The sequence below is a fragment of the Notamacropus eugenii genome, chromosome 4 (assembly GCF_028372415.1).
Source record: "Notamacropus eugenii isolate mMacEug1 chromosome 4, mMacEug1.pri_v2, whole genome shotgun sequence".
NCBI classification, from domain to species: domain Eukaryota; kingdom Metazoa; phylum Chordata; class Mammalia; order Diprotodontia; family Macropodidae; genus Notamacropus; species Notamacropus eugenii.
The window spans coordinates 190,533,617-190,557,768 of NC_092875.1; the positions used below are offsets into that span (position 1 = coordinate 190,533,617).

The 24,152-nt window shown below is 36.2% G+C and overlaps 1 protein-coding gene across 4 annotated transcripts in view; it reads right to left on the reverse strand.

Annotated features, from left to right (window-relative positions):
* The window catches only part of KIF13A (kinesin family member 13A), a 257,778-nt gene that overhangs the window by 117,748 nt on the left and 115,878 nt on the right, over positions 1–24,152 (reverse strand). For all 4 annotated transcript variants that reach the window (XM_072603931.1, XM_072603929.1, XM_072603930.1 and 1 more), the window contains exons 5-6: positions 6,447–6,539; positions 2,827–3,007 (exon numbers count right to left, since the gene is read on the reverse strand). In XM_072603931.1, the coding sequence (XP_072460032.1) occupies positions 2,827–3,007; positions 6,447–6,539 (274 nt within the window). The remainder of the gene's footprint in view (positions 1–2,826; positions 3,008–6,446; positions 6,540–24,152) is intronic.

A 24,152-nucleotide genomic window follows, 5' to 3' on the forward strand; every position in this document is an offset into this window, starting at 1 on the left:
CACTGAAAGTTTTTTGTTTTGTGTTCTCAAAAAGCGTCAGATAGTTACGGCATATTTGTGGAGACTTTATGGGCTTCAGATTTCCTTATACCCTGGCAGTGGCAACTGCCTCCTCTGATTCCTTTATTTAACATACATCACAAATCAAAACAACAAATATTTACTGAGTTTGTGCAAGGCATTATGCTAAATACTTACCACTATCACGCCATTCAAATTTGACATCTAGAATCCTTAATTTTTCTATCTTATACCTAATGGAGGTCATTAGTACAACAGAGGTCCGGGAGAGGCAGAACAGGCAAAAATAATAGCAAGATAAATTTATTTCTTAAGACCTTATATTGGCTTACTTTGATGCCTCATCATAGTGAGGAGAGTTCTGGCAGGTCCTATAAATCTGGGGAAGGTCTATGTGCAATCCTGACAATAAACAGACTGTATATTTGTCATCTGAGGGCTAACCTACCCAAATCCAAAGAGGTTCATTGCCAGAGATGGGGTTGGTCACCAGACAATAAATTTTTTGGTGACTGTAACTCATTAAATCAATGAACAGTGTCCATGAATGCCTTCAAAGAAGCACTTACACTGATGAAATCATAGATAACCTTATCCAGCTATCTGAATGTATGGTGAGAAATTAGTTATAATGGAGTAGAACCTAACAAAGAAATGAAGCTCTAAAGTCAGGATGAAAGGTGAAATTATTTACAATCAAAATTTCCCTTAAAAGTTCCTTCATTTTGTTGGCTTTTAATTCCTTCTTATTAGAAGTCTAACCTTGTTTGAGGTCAGTTTTAAGCAGCAAATAGATGCAAAAAACCTTTTTCTTGAAATGTGTTGCCAGCGATGACCCATGTTCATGATTCTTATCTTTCAGATATAAGTTTAATGTCTTTTTAGTTTTTGTTAATATCTTCATCATTTAAAAAAAAACTGACTAGAAATACTATTTCTTTATTATTTGGAGAGAACCTAACATAAAGGGGGAATTCTTCCCTTACAATCCAGTTGCTACAATGGGGAATACAAAATTCTGAGCAAGGGGTTAAACTCAATCTTATTCCTCACAGGCCACTGTGGGTCAAGGGGCAGTTATCACTCTGGACTGGGTCAGCAGATCCAGCTAAATTCACATGGGTTGAACAGGCATTGGAGGCATATGATGAAACAGTACTTTGGTGGGACACAGAAAGTTGGTATGTAACCAGATATAAAATTAGCTCCAATGAGTATTGATTAGGTAAATTTTGAGGTTGCAGGGCTAATTTATTGAGCCTTTTCAACAGCAAGTCAATAGAGAATTAAGACTTAAAAGGAAAGGGCAGAAACTTATCATCTATACTGTGTCCTCTTTTTCACAGTATCTGCTCTTTATCACCTTTCAAATCTATAAACCATTTCTGAGCATGTGAGAATAACTTCAAAATTAAACAATTTTAGGTTTCTGTGAGAAGCTACATCATTTATCATATTTTCATAAAGAAGAAAAGCTATATCCATTTTATAGAGAATTTTCTTATAGCAACCATATCCAATTTTCAGTCTAGACTTATGTGACAGGAAATTCTTTTAGTGTCGATCCAAAGAACTTAAAAAGTAAGTCTAAACTTTTCCAGTGGCTGCTCAGTTTTACTGGTATTCATGATTGTGATTGTACATTACCAGTATCATCAAGAGCTTTTGTTTTTATGTCTAGTACAACACAATCTTCACTGTTAAAAGTAAATGATGGTAAAGAAATACGGTTTATTTGTAACATAAATAGAACATGCTCTTCACAAAAAGAATTGCCTAGATTATGCAAGTTCAATTTCTCCATCAATCACCTCAGTAGCAGAACTATTTTCTATTTTAATGCAAGGTCCAGAGTTCCTTTTCAGATGACTCTCCAAGAAGAGCTCTTTGATTATAGTAAATTTTTTTTTAAAAAGTAGTGGTCATTGTAACACTCAGGACATTAAAATTCTCAACAAGTGGCATATGTAGGCAATCTAATGTAAGCCTACTGGACACTGATGAGTTTTGAGCAGCCTATGATATCTCAATAAATTAACTGAATAAACACTCATTCAACACTTTATGAGTTAAAAGGCACTTTACTACATGCAGAGGGGAAACAATGAAGCATAATGCAGTTCTTATCTTTAGTTCACACTACTGCAGGGGAATTAAGACATGTACACAAATAACTTTATTACAAGTTGAACTATGCTAAGTGCTTTAGAGAGTTCAAATAATATGGAATAAGAGATGAAAGGAGGAATCACTGTCTAGTTTGTGGAAATCAAGAAAAGCTTCATGAAAGAGGTATGGACCTGAAATGGACCTTTAAGGAAAGGAAAGATTTCAAAAAGGGAAGATGGGAAGGGGAGTTTTGATGTATTTCTTTTTTCCAGGCACAAGAGATATATAGAGGAACAAAGAGTCAGAAATAGGTCAGGAAAAAATGAATATTTACGATTGGCTGGGAGTGCTGAAGAAGTGACCACCCCACCGAGTGTCAGAGAACATGTAGAAGTCAGAGGAGTTAAGGAGCTATGAGACCAGAGTGTCAGAAGGGCAGTAAAAAGGAATACTGAAATAGACAAGAAGGATGTTAGGGATTAGGGAAGGAAAAAACTGTAAACTATAGGCTCAAGTTATTGACAATAGTAAGAAAGTGTCTTGGAGGTTGATACATGGGAGACACAAGAAATAGTTACAATCAGATAGTATCAAATTCAACTATCTTCAAGTTTTTTTTTTTTAACACTAAGATTATTTTAATATAATACCTCTATCACAGGATTTTAAAATGTCTGATTTCAACCACTGACTCACCCTTTGGGGTCTAAAAGATCCCGAACTTTCTCATTATATATTTCCATGTATGACACTTCAACTTTAAAGATCTGTGATTCATTTTGCTCCAAAGAGATCCTTTGAAATAAAGCACAACAAAGTCGTGGAATTAAGCCCAGCTGCTCAGCATTGCCCATCATTGAGAAGGATTTTCCTGAACCTAGAGAAAAGCAACCAGAGAGACAGGTAAAGTTGGAGAAAGAGAAAAATGAATAATATGAATATTCTAAAAGTACTCATATGTTCTATATGTGTGTGTGGGTATTTTTAATAAATGATCTTCATTCTTAAAGAACAAAATGACACATACCTTAGAAATCCAATGTAAATGATAACTATATTTCATTATTCTTTTCCATGCCAAACTGGCCGACAATTCATTGCTCATCTCCATGCTTTTGAAAAAGCTAATTTCCTTCAAAGCTCACCTCAAACACCACATCCTATTTTAGGCTTCTCCTATTTCCCTTATCTGCTACTGCCTCCTGCTTACCCCTCCCCCAAATTGCCTTAGGTTACTTTGTACATACTCTGAATATAACTATAGGAGAGCATGCCATTTCCCTTGATAGAATATAATCTTGTTGAGGCAAAGGCCATTTCATTTTTGCCTTTGTATATCCCTGGGGCTCAGCACAGAGCCTAGCATAGACTAGGTACTTGACAAATGCTTGTGGTGGTGGACTAGTAGTCACTTCACTCCAGGGAAGCAGGTTTCAAATTTTCTTTTGGGGAAAAAAATAATAAGAATGGATATAAGACCAGGGACAGAAACTTGTATCATTTAACAGGCTATAAAATGATCATAATATTTTTATAAATCACAAATTGGATGAGAAGAAATTTTTTTGGAAAAAAATACATTGTTTCCTGATTATTTTAGAAAAGGGATTTACAGAAACAGCAAAAAAAAAAAAAGTATAACATGCTTAGTTTCAGAAGGGCAAACAATGAACTAGAAAGCAATTCCATGTCAGAATAGTCCTTGAGTACTTTATAACTCTCTATGTAGCTGGATAATGAAGGAAGATTGCATTCTACTCTCCTATACTAAGAGCTCATGGAGAACAGGGACTGTATTTCTCCTTTTATATCACTGGTGCTTAGCACAGTTTCTGGAACTTAATGAATGTTTATTTACTATCATGAAATGCATATTTATTGACTATCATGAATTTTACATCTTACAGTTTTAAACTGGGGCAGCTAGAAGATGCAATGGCTAGAATACCAGGCTTGGAGTCAGGAAGACTTATCTTCCTGAGTTCAAATCTGGCCTCAGACACTAGCTATGTCATATTATGTGATACAAGTCACTTAACCCTGTTTTCCTCAATTTCCTCATCTGTAAAAAAAGTTGGAGAAGGAAATGGCAAATTACTCCAGTATCTTTGCCAAGAAAACCCCAAATGAGGACATGAAGAGTCAGACACAACTGAAATGACTGAATAACAAAAAGCCTTAAATTAGAGATTCAAGATTTTATATGCAGCCTTAAAGATCTATTCAAAAATTCCTTAGGACCCTCAAAACATTTTACTGGCTCTCTCATCAATTGTATTCATACTCAATATTAGATGATGAATCAAATGTATAAAGGATGACAAGGGGTCACATTTTCAATTTTATTAAAAACTATCATCTGCGCACAGACTTTTCTTTTGGGGCTGACCAGTTTCTCTCAGGGCTTAGAATCTGAGTCCTAATAGGCACAAATTTGTTTTCCTAAACATCAATTAGACATTGATTAAACATCTTTTTTGGAGGGAGAACTGTTATGTACATTTAAAAGTGTCTTCCAACACTTTGCATTTTTACAGGTGATCCTTTGTGTCTGAAATTTTCCCCTTCCTCATCTCCATTTCCTGACTTCCTTCAGGTCCTAGCTAAAATCCCACTTTCCAAAAGAAGCCTTCCCCATTTCCCCTAAGACTAGTGCCTTCTTTTTGTGATTATGTGCATAAGTTTATATTATATGTAGCTTATGCACATATTTGTTTGTCTGTTGTCTTTCCCATTTGATTGTGAGCTTCTTGAAGGCAGAGACTGTTTTTTGCCTCTTTTTATATTACCAAAACTTAGCATATGGCCTGACACTGAGTTGATGCTTAATAAATGGATGTTGACTTGACACCTCTTATTTCATTGGATCTTTAAAATATGTGAGATAGGGAGGAATGTATAATTACCCCCATTTTATAGATATAGATACGTTAAGTTATTTAGATAAAGCATTTAATTAGTTATTAAATACTCATGGCCAAATATACATTTAATGGTGGAGACAAAACTAGAATCTAGGTTTCCTGACTCTTCCTATACAGTCTCCTTTCTACTACAAGTCAAGGAAGGCATCATGGTATGATGGAAAAAGTATGAAACTTGGAGTAATAGGAACTGAGTTCAAATTCCGATTCTGTTACTTACTACCACTGTGACCTTAGGAAAATCACTCAACTTCTCTGGACCTCTATTTCCTCATCTGTAAAATTAGAGGGTTGAACTAGATGACCTCAGTTCTTTCCTGGTATAGATCTATGACCCTAAAGTGGTTTTAGAAAATGTTTATTTAAAAATACTTTTCTTTACAATAAGATCTTGGTTATTTGTATAATACATATTGGGACAATAATTTTAAACATCCAGAAGAGATGCTGTTGGGAAACAGGAATGTTTGAAAACAAATACAAGACAGAAAAAAAGTGGGTTGTACCATCAACAAGGCTTTCACCATGAACCATCACTCCAGGCAGACAGGGATGGCACCCAAATTATAGCTGAATAATTCCCAACATGGTTAATTTGTGTACAAATAATCAGGATTTGATTATATTTAATCACCTGTGTGATTGAATTAAAAGGGTAAGTGGCAAAAATGTATAGAGCAAAATATATCTTTTTTTTGTCAGTAATAATAATGGGGAATTTTGCAGGAGAGCAGCATAAAAGTTATCACTAGAGCTGGATGGTTGGAATAAGAGATGGAATGGCCATTGCCCATGGACATCACACAAGCTCTGCTGGGGTCCACACAATGTCAAGAGCTTGAGGAAGGAATCCAATACATTATATGAACTCCCTGTGGGAGGACCTATGGAAGGGCATGGACAAGGGTAGAAGAGAATGAGATATGGATTGGTTGCAATCTGTTCCATTGGAAGAAAGACCCACATCTATGAGATCACAGATCCACTTAAGTAAATAATAATAGTTCACCTTTCTAGAGTATTTTGTGGACCTCAGTTTTTTCATCTATAAAATGAAGGTATTGTACAAAATTACATCTCAGATCTCTTTCAGTCAGGAGTATACAGGTAAATGTTTAACAACCATCTCTCCAAGAAAAATGTATTTGTGACAAACTTTTAAGTTTAATCTGCATTTATTTTCTTCATCATTTACTTAAATCCAGAAACACTTTGGAGTTTAATCTTCATTATTAATATTTTCTCCACTATTTTCTTAAGTCAAGCTAATTCACAAAATAATAAATCAAGCTCTGATTTGTAGCATTTCCTGATAATGAAGCCGTACTTTTTACATATACACTGTTGAAACTAAACACTTACTATACTTGATTACAAGATGAAAACTCTTACCTGTCTGCCCATAAGCAAAAATACAAGCATTGTATCCCTGAAAGGCTTTTTCAAGAATTCCTTCTCCAAGGCATTTGAAAACTACTTCTTGACCTGTCAAAAAGAAGATTAAGAAATTAGTTAACCATCAACACTCTGAAAACATGATCAATGTTCTACATACAGCAGAATGAAAACACAATGTAAAATATATGTACAAGAGAAGTCACAGGAATGTCAACACAGAAAGTTGACAGGAAGAAGAGCAGTAGAGATGCTCAGTAATCCCTTGGGGATAATTATTGGCAAAAGGAGTAAAAAATATGTTTTTGATATCTGTAAACCAAAGGATGGACCATAACTAATAAAAACTAGAAATGTTTAACCTGGGGGCCACAGATATGACTCCATGGTCATCACTGAGATTTGTTAAGATAACACTAATGTTGAGAACATAGCAATGGAAGGATACTCATTGTTCAAGAGGAAGAGATGAAGGAGTGAGGAAGGTACGGTAACATTGTCCAGCAGTAAGTTATTTACATTGTGGAAATTCACAGTCATGAGGACAAAGGTGTTGAGTTTTGGGATGAGGATTAAAGGAGAGAGAAACAGAGGCAATATGGTGGTAAAACTACTACACGCTGCATCCGGGTGGTTTGAGCAACTGGATGACAAGTGCCATTTATAAAAGGTATCACAAAAAACTTGGGACACCCAATGAAAGGCTTTGTATATGTAATCTCACTTGAGCCTCACAACAACACTGACACAGGTGCTATTACTATCCCTGTTTTACAGATGATGTAACTGAGGCAGAGAGAAGTTAAGTGACTTGGCAAGAGTCATACAGTTAGTATCCGAGACAGGATCTGAACTCAGGCTTTCCTGACTGCAAGACCAATGCCCTACCCAATGTGCCACGTAGCTATGTAATAGAAGCAGGATAGAGTTGTGAAGGAAGGGTTTGGGGAGGTAGGGAGACATCAACAATATACCTATCTGCTAAGAGTGCACCTTTGAGAAAAACAATTGCTTCAATAACCTGTGATTTCATTAGTATCCATCAGTCAGTGAGGAAGTTAATAAACATGTACTAAGCTCCTACTATATACTAGACACTGTGCTAAATGCTAGGGATACAAAAAGAGGCAAAAGACAGTCTCTGTCCTCAAAGGTCTCATAATCTAATGGAAGAGATAATAAGCAAAGCAACATACACAAACAAGCAATATATATGATAAATAGGAAATAATTAAGGGAGGGAAGAGTTGGGAACAGCTTCCAGTAGGCAAAAAGTTCATGACCAAATAAAGGATAGAGATGATTACAAGAGATAAAATGGATAATTTTAATTATATAAAATTAAGAGGTTTTTGTACAACCAAGTCACATAAATCTATAATTAAAAGGGAAACAAGTGGGGAAAATGTCTTTGCAATAAGTTTCTGTAATAAAGACCTCATTTCCAAGAAATATAGAGAATTAATTCAAATTTATAAGAATAAAAGATATTCCCCAATGGACAAATGGTCTAAGGATGCAAACAATCAGCTCTCAAGGGAAGAAACTAGGGTTTTGTATAGCCACATTAAAAACAAGTGCTCTAAATAACTACTAATTAAAGAAATGTAAATTAAAGCAATTCTGAGGTTCCCGCTTTATACCTGTCAATGTGGCAAAGATGACAAAGAAGGAAAATGATAAAGGCCTGGCACACAGGAAGGACTTAAAAAATGTTTATTCACTGACTGAATGTTAGAAAGGCTGTGGGAAAATAAGCACAATGATGCACTGTTAATGGACCTGTTAAGGGGTACAACCATTCTGAAAAGCAATTGAGAATGATACTTCAGAGAGATCAAAGAAAGAAGAAAAGGTCCTTTACGCACAAACATATTTATAGCAACTCTTTCCATAGTGGCAAAAAAGTAGAAACCAGGGGCATGCCCATCAATTGTTGAATGACTGAATAAGCTGTGGTATTTATGAATGTGGAGTACTATAGTAAGTGAAAGAAATGAGAAAATAAATGATTCCAAAGAGACATGGAAAGACATACGAATGGATGCAGAGTCAAGTGAGCAGAAACAAAAGCATAATTTATACTATAACATCAATATTACAAAAATGAGTAACTTTAAGGATTTTTATAAACTGATGAAGAATAAAAAGAGCAGAACTGGGGCAACAATTTATAGAATAACAACACTGTAAAAACAAACAACTTTGAAAGGTGTAATTATTAATTATGATCAAGTCAATGACCACAAATGATGCCTGAGGACTGATGATGAAATTTGAATTGCTTAAATCAGTAAAAGAAGCACACAGAGGAAAGGTGCCACAGAAATGACCTGAATTGATAATGCAATCAAGTATCAATACATATTTCTGTATCAAATCATGACCAGTGTCCAGTCTTGATGCTTAAGTAGGTTAGAATGAGAGAATACTTTTTTCTTCTGGGATGTATGCAGTTCTGTCAAAAGCAAATAACTTGTGATGCTTCATGAATGATGGGAACTGAGAGTGACAGTCTCTCTGGCTTAGATGAAAATAATGGAAAGATATTTAAATGAAAAAATCCTAAATAATTATTACAATTACTATTTTTTTATAATTTTAATTTTTGAACAGAGAACTCTGTATGTCAAACCAGCAATTCTGTGCCCTCTCCATTTTGTCATAAATTAATTAGCTAAGAATGAGCATTAAAACAATTAAACTACAGAAATTTAGATTTATTTATAAAGATATGACTGAATCAAGGAGAAGTTTAAATCTGAGATTGACTTAAACATGTGTGATGTTATTCATTTCAAATACATACAGGAACATGAACTAGCAGACATCAAAAAGCTGCTGAAAAGAAGTAAAAAAGTGTGTCTTAATGAATAAATAATAATTTATAATTTGTATACCATAGTCTAATTAATAGATCAATCAATACAGCATCTTCTCAATGAGATCCATGGTTAATGCAAAAGAAATCATCCTAACCAGAAAAAACAAAGTGGAAATGTTTATTGCTCAAATGATGACATGCAGTTGGACTGGAAATCCCTTGAGTTCATTTGTCAGTATGTATGTAAACATAGGAAAGGGGTTACAGTAGATGGACCTTGAGTTGGGTCCCAAAATCAAAAGGAGATCACATTTAGGAAATGTTGCATCAATGTCAATAATTCCAAGCTGTCCACTGCCATAAAACACTTTTTAACACTAACATTCTCCTGGTAATATTACATCAGTGAAAATCATGGAATCCCAGAGTAGTCCATGATGTTTGTAGATAGCTCTAATTGTTATGAAGTTTTTCCTTATATCAAGTATGAATTTGGTACTTTTCAGCTTCCATCCATTACTCATTATGTTTCTGTCCTCAGTCCAAAAGTCACCTCCAACATGAGGCTTTTTCTGATCTCCCCAGCTGCTAGTGCATCCCCTACAAAATGATTTTGCATTTATTTTGCACACACTCATGTGCATACATCTCCTTAGACAGAATGGAAGTTGCTTGATGGCCAAGACTCTCCTTTTTGTATTTGTATCCACACTACCTTGTATGTTGCCTATTACACAGTAAGCTCTTAATAAATGGTCACTAACTAATTAATTCTCAACCCAAAGAACGGACCATTTATTTGAAAATTCCTACCTTCAACAGAGGTCCACTAGAATATGTATTTTTAAAATTGCTGAGACTGAGAAAGATTTGCTTGAATTTACATATTTTTCCCATAATAGCTATAGATTTTTAACACCTTTGTGAAATACTAAAAGTACAATAGATTTAGCTAAGTAAATAAATCATCAGACCATGAGTAGATATGTCAACACTCGAATAATCTACCATTTGTTAATACATGTCTACAGTAACATCTTGGCATGGTGAAACAGGGAGATATGACTAAATAGCATGGATGAGTCTATAGAGTTTATATTAATGATCGCAGAAACTATTATACAAATAGAAGATGGTTCTTTCCTTTGCAGAAGACATTCTACTGTATCAGAGGTAATATTTGCTAGAAGGCTTGCCCATGACGGTGTACAGGAAAATAATTATAGAAAAAGGTGGTGGAGTAGTTCAACGAGGCTATGAGAGTGTGAATTCACTTGATAAGTTCATTTAAGAAAATATATATCTTTGTTTAATGTTCTTTTAAACAATTTAGATCACTATCTTTAAAGGAAACAATAAAAAACCTTCTATCTTTCTGAGAAGATTAGGGCCATCCAACATTATCTCTTTCAAATCTACTCTAATCCAGGGGTTGGCAAACTATTCTTAGTTGATAAAGTATTTGGCTCATGAGGTAGGCTGTAGTTTGCCCACTCCTGATCTAATCATTTAATCATTTCCATGTCCTCATCCATTGCCTGCATTTTCTCTTTTGACAGTCTCATTCATTTCCTCCCCATTGCTTTGGTATAGCTAACTCTCATTTCTACATCTCTGCCTTGAACCAAACTATACAAATTACACAATTTCTCAGCTCCGTTTCCACATCTCAACTTGCTCATAGGACATCTATACCTGTATTTTCCACCAGTTCATTAAACCCAACATGTCGAAAGTTTTCCCTCTTTCTCCTTTCTTAGCTTCAGAGGTGCCTGACCCTCCAGAATTGTCTTCCACGATCTAGTAGTCTTATCATCCTGGAAGATCTCTCCACCCCTGCATTTTCCTCTTCTGATGGGTGAGTTCTTCCCAGAGCCTCCATTTGGGGATCAGGCCCCCATTAGCACCCACCTAGACTATTGTAATAGTTTTACTTCACTGCCTACCTTTACTTTCCTCCCATTCAATCTATCCTTTGTATTGATCCCAGAATAATCTGTTTTAAGTATAGATCATGCTGTTTTTTTCCTCAGAAAAAAAATTATATGTGATTCCCTTTTCCTTACTAAATGAAGCTCAAATTCCTTTGCCTGGCATTCAAGGCTCTCTATTATTTGCCCTGTTTCCAGCCTTGCCTCATATTATTATCTTACTGTATAAAATCTTTGCTTTAATTAAATTGTACTACTTTCTGTTCTGGTAACAATTACTACATTTTCCCACTGGCACATCTGTGTGCATACCGTTTTTAATGCCTGGAAACACCTTTCCTAATTCTTTTCAACTGCTGAATTTTTAGCCATGCCATCAAGCTCAACTCAAATGCAACCTATTCAAGGATGCCTTCTCTAAACCCCCACCAACCCACCTCTTGTTGATATGGACCTTTCTCCATAGATATTACTCAGCACTTAAGAACTCTCTAATGTAACTCTCTAATATACTTAATATGCATATTTTATTTGTCTTTGTTAAGGCCATGTTCTTCCATTAGACTGCAAATTCAATGTGGCCAGGGACTAGTTTATATGTTATACAGTTATCCCTTCCACATTCACAGAGTTAGGGACATGGTGCACATGAAATTTTTTGGCCCTTCATTTATACCAGAGAGGTCTGGCTTTTTTTCTTCTTCTTTTATGTAGTATTTACAGCACCTTATTGTACAATTTGAGTTAAATATTTGGTCATAGGCTCTGGCTCTGTGTCATCTGCTGGCCTTTATGGTTTGTCTGTGGTTTCTGCAAAACTCCCCCCAAATTCCCATTTAATTTCTTATGCCAATGGGATATGTTAAAAACGTGATGGAGAGAGTCATCATGTGGAAGTGATAAACTTTGTATCTCTCCCAACATTTAGCATTAGTGCACATACTAGTTACTCAATAAATGCTTGTTGAAAGAATATTCCTTCTTCCTTCTAGTCTAAGATAAAGATAAGGTTAAGCAAACTTGCAAACTATGGCTTGCTCTCTGTTTTTGTATGATCTGCATGTTAATAATGGTTTTTGCATTTTTAAATAAAGTTTCTTTGTATTAACCCACACCCCCACACCCCCACCAATCTTAGCTTTCTGATCTTACAAAAATACAGGAGATAAGCCAGATTTAGCTCTCAAGCAATCATATGCTGATATCCTCCCCTAGCCAAAGAAGAAGAGGTGTCTCTTCCTTATATTTTTTATCCGCACTTTTAGTCCTATTCCTTCTTACTTCCTTCATAACCTGGCTCCATCAATCATGCCCCACTCATACATCTTCAATCTCTCCTTTATAAACTACTTCTCAATGTACAAATAGTCTCAGTTTACCTCTAATCTAAAACATTACCCCCCCAAAAAACCCCAAACCCAAACAAAATCTTATCCTTCAACTCTGCTATTTCCTCAAGCTATCCTGCTATGACTTTCTGCCCCCCTTCACTCGCAAACTTCTATAAAGAATACCATACACTTGCAGGCTCCAGTTTCTTACCACCCACTCACTCTAGCAATCTGGTTTCCTTCCTCAGAAATCTAGTGAATCAGCCTTCCCCAAGGTCAGTTAAGACTTCCTTACTGACAAATCCTTTTTATTCTCAGTCTCCTTGATTTCCTTTGTGTGAAGGTGTAGACTGCCTCCTCTTTGACAGTTTCATTTTCTTGGCTTCCATATTTGTTTTCTTGAGGTTCTCCTCTCCTGCCTTTGATCTTTCCTTTCTCTTACTGGTTCCTCATGGTCAGCTCTTCCCTTAAATGTAGATGTATACAACCATCCCTCTTCTCTTCTCTTTCTATACCCTCTCTCTTAGTGATCTCATCGATTCCTATGATTTCATTTATGGCCTCTATATAGGTGACTTCCATCTCAATCACTACTATTACGAACCTCTCCTTGGAACTCTAGTTCTTTTTTTTTTTTTTTTATTAATTTTTTTATTTTTTTTAATGTTTAACAATCACTGCCATACAATTGCGATTTTATCCCTCCCCACCCACCCCCCACTACCTCCCTCCCTCCCCACGACTGCATACAATTCTGTATAGATTCTACATATACTTTCCTATTGAGTATATTTTCACTATCGTCATGCTATGTAGTCAGACTAAGATAAATGAAAGAATCCGTATAACAAATCAGAACATGATACACAAACAGATGCACATACACAAACATGATCTGCTACATTATGTGAGTGACTTCCATATTTCTCTCTCTGAGTGTGGAAGGCTTTTTGCCTTGAGGTCCACCATTGGGATTTTTTTTTTTTTTCAGAAGTTCTTGTGTTATTACAAAAATCTAAGTCTACCAGAAAACACTCTCACACACTGTGGTTGTTGCTGTGCATAAAGTTCTCCTGGTTCTGCTCCTTTCACTCAGCATCAGGTCATATAAGTCCTTCCAGGCCTCTCTGAAGTCTTCTTGTTCATCATTTCTTATGGCACAATAGTACTCCATTACATTCATATACCATAATTTATTCAGCCATTCCCCAATTGATGGACATCCCCTTGACTTCCAGTTTTTGGCAACTACATAGAGTGCTGCTATAAATATTTTTGTACATGTGGGACCCTTTCCCATTTTTATGATCTCTTGGGGATATAGTCCTAGTAGCGATATTGCTGGGTCAAAGGGTATGCACATTTTTGTAGCCCTTTGGGCATAGTTCCAAATTGCTCTCCAGAATGGTTGGATGCGCTCACAGCTCCACCAACAATGAATTAGTGTTCCAACTCTCCCACATCCTCTCCAGCATTTATCATTTTCTTGTTCTGTCATGTTTGCCAATCTTATAGGTGTGATGTGGTACCTCGGAACTCTAGTTCTTTATATTAGGTCCCATAAATCATTCTTCCCCCAAATAACATCAATGTAGTTCATGGCACCAGCATGCTCTCAGGCTCCCAGGTTTGTACGTCTGAAGTCACCTTTGACTTCACAGTCATCTTTATCCAACACATCCAATCTACTGCCAAGAATTAGTACCTATTTCCTTTATTGTTTTCACAGAAATTATAATACTTTCTTAGCACTTTCTATAATCTCTTGTCCTCTCCCCATTGCTAGTGCCTTCCCTCCCCAAACCATTTTATATTGATTTTGTATAAATGTGATACATTCTTATATATGTACATGTTGTCCTCATTAGAATGTAAACTTCGTTTGTCATTGTATCTTCAGTAGTTAATATAGTGTGCCTGTAACATAAGTAGAGTCCAATAAATGCTTGCTTGACTGAATGTCCAAGTAAAAACCAGTGCTGACAAATATATCTACATCATTCTTATATGAGGCTGCTATGGTATGGGGTAGAAGTTTAAGAACTAAAACCCTAGACACTGCTACTAGAAGAGAAATACAAAAAGGAAAGAATTAAATATCTAAAATAAACAGTCAAGTAGCAACTGGGCAACAAGGTGGCATAATGGATAAGTGCCAAGCCTGGAGCCTCATGTTCCTGAGTTCAAAGCCAGGCTCAGACACTTACTAGCTGTGTGACCCTGGGTAAGTCACATAACCCTACTTGCCTCAGTGGTTTTTGAGTTGAAGAACTTAGGTTCCAATCCTTCCTCTGTTGTTTCCTATCCAGGTAAGTGTAGGGAAGTCATTTAAACTCTCCAGACTTCATTTTTCACATTTGTAAAAGGAGGATGATGAAGTAGATAGTTTCAAACTTTCCTTCCAGCTCTTAACATATGATCCTATAACATATAAGCCAGCTTCCAAAAATAATGGGAGTATTTGTTAATTGTATGATATTTAATCTTTTATTAAAGCTTATAAGTATAAAAGGAATTTTAACATCAGTTTTTAACAAAAAAAACTGCAGTCTCTAGACAAACTTTAATACATAGAAGGCAAGTCACTACACTTCTGTAGCTTGTTTCCTCATCTGTGTGTTTGTCCTTCATTGCCGAAGACCATGCCATCAGAGAAATAATGACAGGACTTGCACTTGACTTTGTTTTGAGTGAGGGAGGGCTGTGCAGGTTACCAGCCTCACTTCTCCTCTAGCCATCTGAATCCAGTGACCAGATATTCATCATGATGACTGGAGATGACCCAGGATGAGGCAATTGGGGTTAAGTGACTTGCCCAAGGTCACACAGCTAGTGAGTGTCAAGTATCTGAGGTGAGATTTGAACTCAGGTCCTCCTGACTCCTACACTGGTGCTCTATCCACTGCACCACCTAACTGTCCCTTCCTCATCTGTAAATGAGGACAGTAGACTGGCTCTTTCTTCCATTTTTCAGTATGTGCTACCTATTTTCCATTTTTCAGTCAAGTGCTACATATTTCAGTATGTACTACAACATTTAGGGGCACCAATCTTACAAATAATGTAGTTAACACTCCTTGGAAAGTATCCCATTCTGCCTTGATTCTGTGATCTTTGTCCAAGTGCCTAAATGCCATGGATAGAAGTCCCAGTACAGTTTATGTAAGCAGATGAATAGAATCTGAAATGTATATAGTATTATGTATGCCAAATTTAGAATAAATGAATATTTTAAAATAGTAAAATCAAATCTTCTTTAAAAGAAAAAAGGGAAAGAAACAGAAGTATTGCTCCTTAGAGGACTTAAAAAAGTTTCTAACAATCACCGAGGTCATTATTCTCTCACCTCTGAGGTACTACTTCCAAATTCAAACAGGCTGAGACAAACACTGTGAATCATTCTCTGTAACAAGGTGTGTCAAACACATACCTTTTTGCTGAGAAAATTATTTCTACACTCTTTCTCAAAACTCAGATGAGATTAAAGTTTGAATCAGGGAGGGAAGGGAAAGAGAAGAGATGCCAATAATGTTGGATTTTCTTTATCTCACAGAAATCAAACTAATATTTTTTTTGTCTCAGTGACTGATGAAAAAATCCCAAGACTGAAGATTCCAGAAAGATATCACATTAACAAAACCATATAAAATCAGGGATTAATACATGATTTAAAGGTCTCACCTTCTCTGTGAGTTTCCCCTTATTTTTATGCTGATGTATAGGCTTACTGGTTATGTCAGGCTACCTTTCCAATCTGAATAATCACTAGAAGACTGTTGTTGTCTGTAAGTAACAAAGAAAAACATAACACTGTTATCTAGCTCCCCGACCCTTCCTTGAGCTATATATATCTCCTTAAGCTTAACTTATGACCCATAAATCTTGCCTACTGTGCTTTATACCCTGTGACAATAAAAAGGTGTTAAATATCAAAATTAATTGTCCTTTCATGATAGGATCCCAAGTGGTCCAGAAGTCTGATGGTTTCTCATAGAACTTCCAGCATTTTCAACATAGGGAATAATGACTTCTGCCAACTACTTGTGGAAGCAGACCCACACAAGAGGCAATTTATACTGGAGTGAGAGAGCTAGGAACATACTTGACATTTTAAGAGTTTAAACAGCTCATGGGTGGGCATTATAAAAGATGCAATATCTCCAACCTAAATGTTGATGGATGCAGATAGAATGAAATTCTGTGGGGAATGGTATGGGGGTGGGGGAGAAGCACACTAGCTTGTGAGACACAATTTGGAAGTCCTGCAGGGACTAATTTTGTTAATGACAGAGGGATCTATGAGTATTTGTTTCTATCCCCAGACAAACTGAGCAAAGCCAGATCACTGGCACGACCAGTAGTTTTGTGGCTTTTTCAGCACAGCAGATGCCAAAAAATTAGAAGAGATGCCTTTCTTTGGCCTGGATTCTGTGGCCCATGGCCATTTTGCAGATACAAACTCCCATAGTGCCCATCTACAGTGAAGCCACAAAGCGACTCTGGCCTTACTTGTTAATAACTGTGACCATAATGCTAATTTCCCTCACGGGGTTATTATTAACCTTTCTGTAGCTACGTGGACGGAGCTTAATCAAGGCCATAATACAGTTACTCATAAGACATTGTCAAAACAGCATGGAGAGAACTTCATGGTTTGACATTTTTGTAAGCATAGTCTTGGGTCTGAGTCACTCAACCTTGAGACATGTTTGATACAGCTCTTTTAAAAACTAATACCCCTAGGCTGCTTCACTGGTGCATAACCCCTCCCTACTGAGACAACTAATGGACTCCAAGCTACTTACTATCTGCCTACTGGGAGATAGGTAACCAAGACAGTTTTCCCTATATGCCAAGGCTCCTATCCCTGGGAGCAGCACAGTGGGAGAAATAAAGATGGAAAGGAAGTTGGGATAGAATTACTCAGTTTTGTTATTGTTTGTTTTAGGCATTGTTTTGGTTTGTTGTGGGATTTTTGTTTTGTTTTGTTTCTTTAGTTGTATGGGCGGTCTCACTTGTACTGGGATCCTCCATTGAAAGAACTTTGTCTCCAAATTGCAAATTAGTAACCATTTCACAACTTCAATCTTAGAAAATTTCCTTCAAAGCACTGAGATGTTAAAAGGCCAGCCCAAAGTTACACAGTTAGCATGTCAGTCAATAAACATATATTAAGTACCTACTCTGTGCCAGATACTGCACTAAGACTGGGGATACAAAGAACGGTAAAAGACAGTAACTGTCCTCAAAAAGTTCACAGTCTAATTAGGGGCATGGAGGGATAATAAGAAAGCAAATATGTACAAACAAGTTATACATAAAGAGGAAATAATGAATACAGGGAAAGAACTAGAATTAAGGGAGCTAAAAAAAGCTTCTTGTAGAAGTTGGGATTTTAGTTGGGACTTGAAGGAAGCCAGGGAAGCTAGTAGGTAGCAAGAAAGAACATTCCAGGCATGGGAAAGAGACAGAGAAAATGCCCAGGGCTGAGAGATGGAGTGTCTTGTTGGAGAAAGTTCAAGGAGTCCATTTTCACTAGACTGAAGAGGTGACTGTAAGGTATAAAGAGACTGGAAAGGTAATGAGCGGGCTGAGTTATGAAGGACTTTGAATAACAAACAGATGATTTTATATTGGACCCTGGAGATGATAGTCACTAGAGTTTATTGAGTGGGGTGTTGGGGCAGAGAGGGGGAATGACGTATAGGGGAGCATTTACAACTCAGAATCTGGGAAATGCTGTAAATCAGAGCTTGACGTTGTTTAGAATTAAGGAAATGATGGGAAAAGTGTTAATGATACATATTAAATTTAAAAGTGTGTTGCATTCACTTCCAGAGAAAGAACTGATACAGTCTGAATGCAGATCAAAGCAGACGTTTTTACTTTATGCATTTTTTTCCTTTTGGATCTATGTCTTCTTTCACAATATGACTAATATGGTAATATTTTGCATGACTGAACATGTATAGTCTATATTAAATTACTGTCTCAGGGAGGGAGATGAGGGAAGAGAGAGAAAATTTAGAACAAAAAAATTTTTAAGTGAATATTAAAAATTACGTTTACATGTAACTTGGGAAAAGTAAAAGATAATTTAAAAGTATGTCATATATACGTTATTTATATTTTCCTCTGGACAGCTGGTTGTCAAATATTTACCAGCACACCCATGGGTGTGTGCTTTTGTGTATGCGTGTGTGCCTGTGTATGTATGTTGCATGGGGTGAGGTGCACAGGAGAAATGTGTGTGTGGTAGGCAGGAAGGAATAAGCCTTTGTTAAGTGCTTACCATGTGCCAGACACTCTGCTAAGCTCTTTATAAATATCATCCGATTTGATCTCACAACAATCCTGGGAGGTGGGTGCTATTACTATCATCATTTAAGATTCAGGAAACTGAAGCAAACAGAGCTAAATGACTTGTCCATTGTCACAGAGTTATTTAGTGTCTGAGGATAGGCTAGATCTCAAATCTTCCTGATTCTAGGCCCAGCACTTTATTCACTTACTTGCTAGTAGGTGCTGGCTTAAATAAGCAATAGCAAAATGGACAAGTTGCCCCTCTTCTTTCTCCCCCCAAAATGATGTTGACAGAAAATACTAGAGACAAAAATATGACCATTGTTTGGCACAGATCCTACTTTTAATTTTGGATTTATCAACTCAGTAACATAGGCGGCAACATTCATGAATTTAATTGTATTTAAAATAATCTCATGTAGATATGTTTTATCCAAAACTATATGTACAAATGAAGAATCAGTGTACAACTTTGGCATATCTTGAGTCAATATCAGAGTTTATATGATACAGTAATAATCCCTAGGGTGAATCTGGTAGGCAATCTTTGAAGCACAGCTCCTCTTGAAGACAATATTGAAAGGGATACGAAGAGTCTTTTTATTCCCATTTATTTATTTATTTGCTCATTTATATATTTATTTCCTTCTTTATTTATGGATCGACTGTGTAGTGGAGAAGCAAGGAAAGCAGATTTATAGTACTCTGCCAGCCCCATAAAGTGAATGGGATAGGAGCAAGAAGAATGATTTTTTTAGCTAAAATTCAGAAAAGGGGACATTTTTGTCACACCACAGTATATTTTGAGTCAGGAATTAAGTCTGTGATTTAAAATGTGTATAGTCATTGGAGCAGGAAAAATGGCAGCTATAGAGCACATTAAGAGAAATCTGATCAGTGAATCATGAAGGTGTATGGCTCTCTTATTAAACCCAGGGAACATCACTTGATTTTTATATACTATGTATCTTACTTAGATGCTCAAGATTTGTATAGATCCTAAGAGAACATATTATATTCAATGTATTTTATAGAGGTACAAGTTTAGATCCATTGAGCTTAGGAAGGAAATTGTACCGAAAGAAAATAATAATTAATAATTGGCTGTTTCATGACGGAGTGATTTAGATTTAGATCTGGAAAGCGCTATTCAAATGACTTCGAGGAAATCACATATTTGGGTCTCAGTTTCCTCATCTGTAAAAGAATGAGACTGAATGGTGTGATTTATTAAGTTGTGTTTTACATATATATATATAAAACATAATATATATATACTGTATAATACAATATATGTCATATAGTGTTTTAGTTTTAAATTATCCTGTTACAACTATGTACCATCTTATTATGCATATATGCATATGCATATTATGCATTTTTATACTTTCAGAAATAAATTGTCAAGTTTACCCCCACTTATAGATTGTCTTAAGCACAGTAAAAAAGGAAGAAATCAAATGCAAAAATGTAGAATGCCATAAAATCTAAAGCAATAGAAAAAATTAAGCTTTAATATGATATTGACATGTGATAAATTTGCTTGCTTCTAGTGCTGATGAAATGAAGGTCAACATTATGTTGCAAATGTTACACATATATTATGTCAATTTCCATGGGAACTTATATGTTTCCTGATTTTTTTTTCATTTTTTAAAGTACACATATACATTCTGAATCTTGTTTGAGAATATATACTGACTATATGAGGGTGCCTTGGTAAAATTCCTAAGACAACTAATTATTCTATGATAGCATCTAAAAATTATGTTACCTTGTTTTCAAGCGGGTATTTTCTTCTAGGTTGCATCATTGGTTTCAATACTAAATTGCTTTGAGTTTTAAAAGATTACTCTTAAAAAAATAAGCCTCAAACAAATAACAATCATCAGTCTTAATTATGAATAGAAAAACTCTAAGATGAAAGCATTAATTCATTGATAGGAAATACCAGGAAGTAGGAGGGGAAGTAGCTATTTCCTGAAACTGGCCTATTTATCAGCCTTAAAGAATAATGGCATCATTGATAATGAGTTAGAGGAGACTCCCAGGGCTGCTCTCAGAACTCTTTTGAGGGAGAGAAAAAATGAGAGAGAAAAATAGATTGCACACATGATTAAGACAGAAACAGTGACAGGAACCCTAAATGCGCTATCTGGTAGTGAAAAATATGTGATTTTTATTATATATTGTTGTTTAAGATTAGGGTCAGGCTCTGGACTGGTCTTGTTGCAGCTTTCTCATGGATATGAATATCATGTATTCCAGGGATAGTAGATGCAAGACTCAATGACTATCAGACAGCTTGAAGCTGCCTGGGTAGTGGCTGACAGAGCTGCCAGTTCATACCCAATACACTCTGGGATTACCCCCAGATGATGAGACCATGTCTAATCTTCAGGCACAATCCTTAGATACTGGAATGCTTCCTGTGTAGTATTCCTGGTCAGACTGTCCCCAGTGTCCACAGATCTGTCTCCCTATGCCAACCTGTGCTGCACAAATAACTGGGTTTTTTTTCTCTTGGATTTCCTAGTCAGGATTTAATCTGGTACGTTTTCTAGGTCTGCTCGGAGGAATTTGGGAAGGGAGCTCACTGTACTTCCTTTTACTCTGCCATCTTGACTATTCCTACATTGTTTAATAGAACAAAAAAAAATAGTGAGAGCTTTTGCTAGTGAGATTTTTCATTAAAGACAAAGTATGCTAGGCTTATAGTTATTTTTTACATTAGGAGAGACAGTATTGTAGTAGAAAAAACACTTGGACTTGGGGTCAGGAGTTGTAGGTTATAGACCTGGTTTTGCTACCACCTAGTTGTATAAACTTGAATAAGTAACTTGGTCTCTCTGAGGCTGTTTCCTAATCCAAAAATTTGAATAAGCTATCTCCAGAGGCTTTAATATTTTCAAGGATTCTCTGGAATTGAATACACCATTTTAACCAGTCACAGTAGCTCTAGCAGATTTTTCAAAGGTGATAATTATCATCTAATTCAAGGATAGGCAGCCTATGGAATTAGACCTTTAAGGCATTTGTTGGTGGTGGCAACCCTCTGCAATGTGCTATATATATAAAAGGCTGCCATGTGCCTACATATAAAGAGAAAATTATATGTGTGTATATGTGGGCAAATGCCCATACTTTAGGCATTCCAGTGATGACCACAGACTTTAGTTAAAATCCCACTGTGTTCCTTATCAATAAAACAGGAAAGATAAATGCAGTGCTTCAACATGCTAGTTTTTTATTGCTTCAAGTACTATGCATCACACAATTATACAAATAAAAAGACAAATCTTCTATCAAAACACTCCCTGACACATACAACAAATTCATTAGTGGCTTTTATGGTTCATTACACTAGCTACACAGGGAGAAGGGAAGGAAATAAATCTTATGTAGTCAGACCCATTTTATAGCTGAAGGAACTGAGGCAAATAGAGGTTAAGTGACTTGCCCAGGGTCACACTGCTATTAAATGTTTGAAGCCGGATTTAACTTCCTGATTCCAAGCCCAGGGCTCAATCCACTGTAGCATCTAGCTACCTATAGGAAGCAAAGGGGGTGTTACTAGTAAAGGGGGGGGTTGGATGAAATCATGTGGATTATATAATAATAAAAATTATCTGTGCTTCCCCCTTCCTCACTTGCAAGCTCCTCATTGTTTAATTTTTATAGCAAGGCTGTGAAAATTTCTCGTACTTAAACAACAGAACCTGTACTTAAAAAGCAAAACAAAAATATGATGAAGGGATCTGACTTTTAATAAGGTCACAAAGAGTTCTATTAACATTCTTCTTCTTGACAAAAGCACCATGTAATGTTAAATGGCCATGTGAGGTTTCATGTTTGCTTTAATTTTGCTCTACAAGATGTAAATGATATGTACCACAGTGCAGAGATGATGTTAAACCTTCTACTTTAACAAAGAAAAAAGGGGGAAGTTCAGCAACTGACTGCTCTGTAAGCCAATACTCTAAAAGGGAAAAATATTAAGAATATTTACACTTTCAAATACGTGCTTTGTTGTGTGGTTAATCAGTGTAAAAACACTCTTCTCAGCAATTCCAAGAATGTTTTAGTCTGCCAAGAAGAATTTACCCAGGTACAATTTTATTTTCTTCATTTAATAGTTGATGCTGAAACCCAGGGAGTGGGGTTGGAGAGAAAGAAGACTTGAAGTCTTCTAGTCTGAGCAAATCAGTCAGTCAGGTCACCAAACGGCAAGTACCAGAGATTCATGACCAGCACGTGACTCCAATCAACCTTGGGTCTGTTAATAGGCTGAACCGAGTTTTCTGAGTGAATCACCACATACAGTTTGGAAAATATGATACAGAAGTACTGAAACATGAATAGGATTTGGAAGCAAGTTTGGAAAATGGTCCTGCAGGTTCACCTTCACTCACTGTACACAAGCTCTGTTAGACAGCAGGATGGGTGTCATTTTCTCAGGTTCCACTGACCTGTTTTCTCATTTGCAAGATTCTACAGTTGGTTATAATAGCAACCCTGATGTCACTGGGTCAGTCTTAAAAAAAAGATCTGTGTTGGTTTCAGAATAACAGTTTTTTCAGTGACTTTACTTAGACCTCCCTCTCCAAAAATTATTTCTCAGATTTCGTTACCAAATGTGAAACAGTTTTATTCACTTTTCAAGACCTACAACTCCACTAGATCATTACAAAGGTTAGTGAGTTGTGGGGCTTGTCTAAACCTATTTTGAACCAGGCACTCCTTATTTTCTTGTTTGTGTTGAGTCATGCCCCAAATCTGACTTTCTACACTAAGCATTTCCCTTCTTGGACCTAGTAAGCCTGCCAAGTCCAGAACGAACCCAAACTTTCTCACCACCAGTATTGTTTAGAGGTGATGGATATCCCAAAGAGGGCCCATTGTTAAATATTATTACTTGTAAATTGCTGAGATTAATATGCAAATATTGAATTTGGCATTTATTTGTGAGTACTTCAGAAGTTTAAAAGAACTCCCCCTACTCCTATCTTAGAGAGGAAAAGAGGGCAAGAGTATATATGTATTTGGAGGCTAACAGGATTAAGTGACTTGCCCAGGGTCACAGAGTTAGTAAGTGTCTAAGGTCATATTTGGACTCAGGTTCTCTTGATATCATGGCTGGTGTTTCTATCCTCTGAGTCACCTAGCTGCCCTTACATGTTCTTTTAATGTGTGATATTATGAGAGAGCTTTCTGAGCAATCACATTACATGCTGTCTCTTTGCATGCTATTACCCTTTTATTCTTCATTGGAATCATTTATTACTGAGTTGGAATTTTTTAATAGTCTCATTCT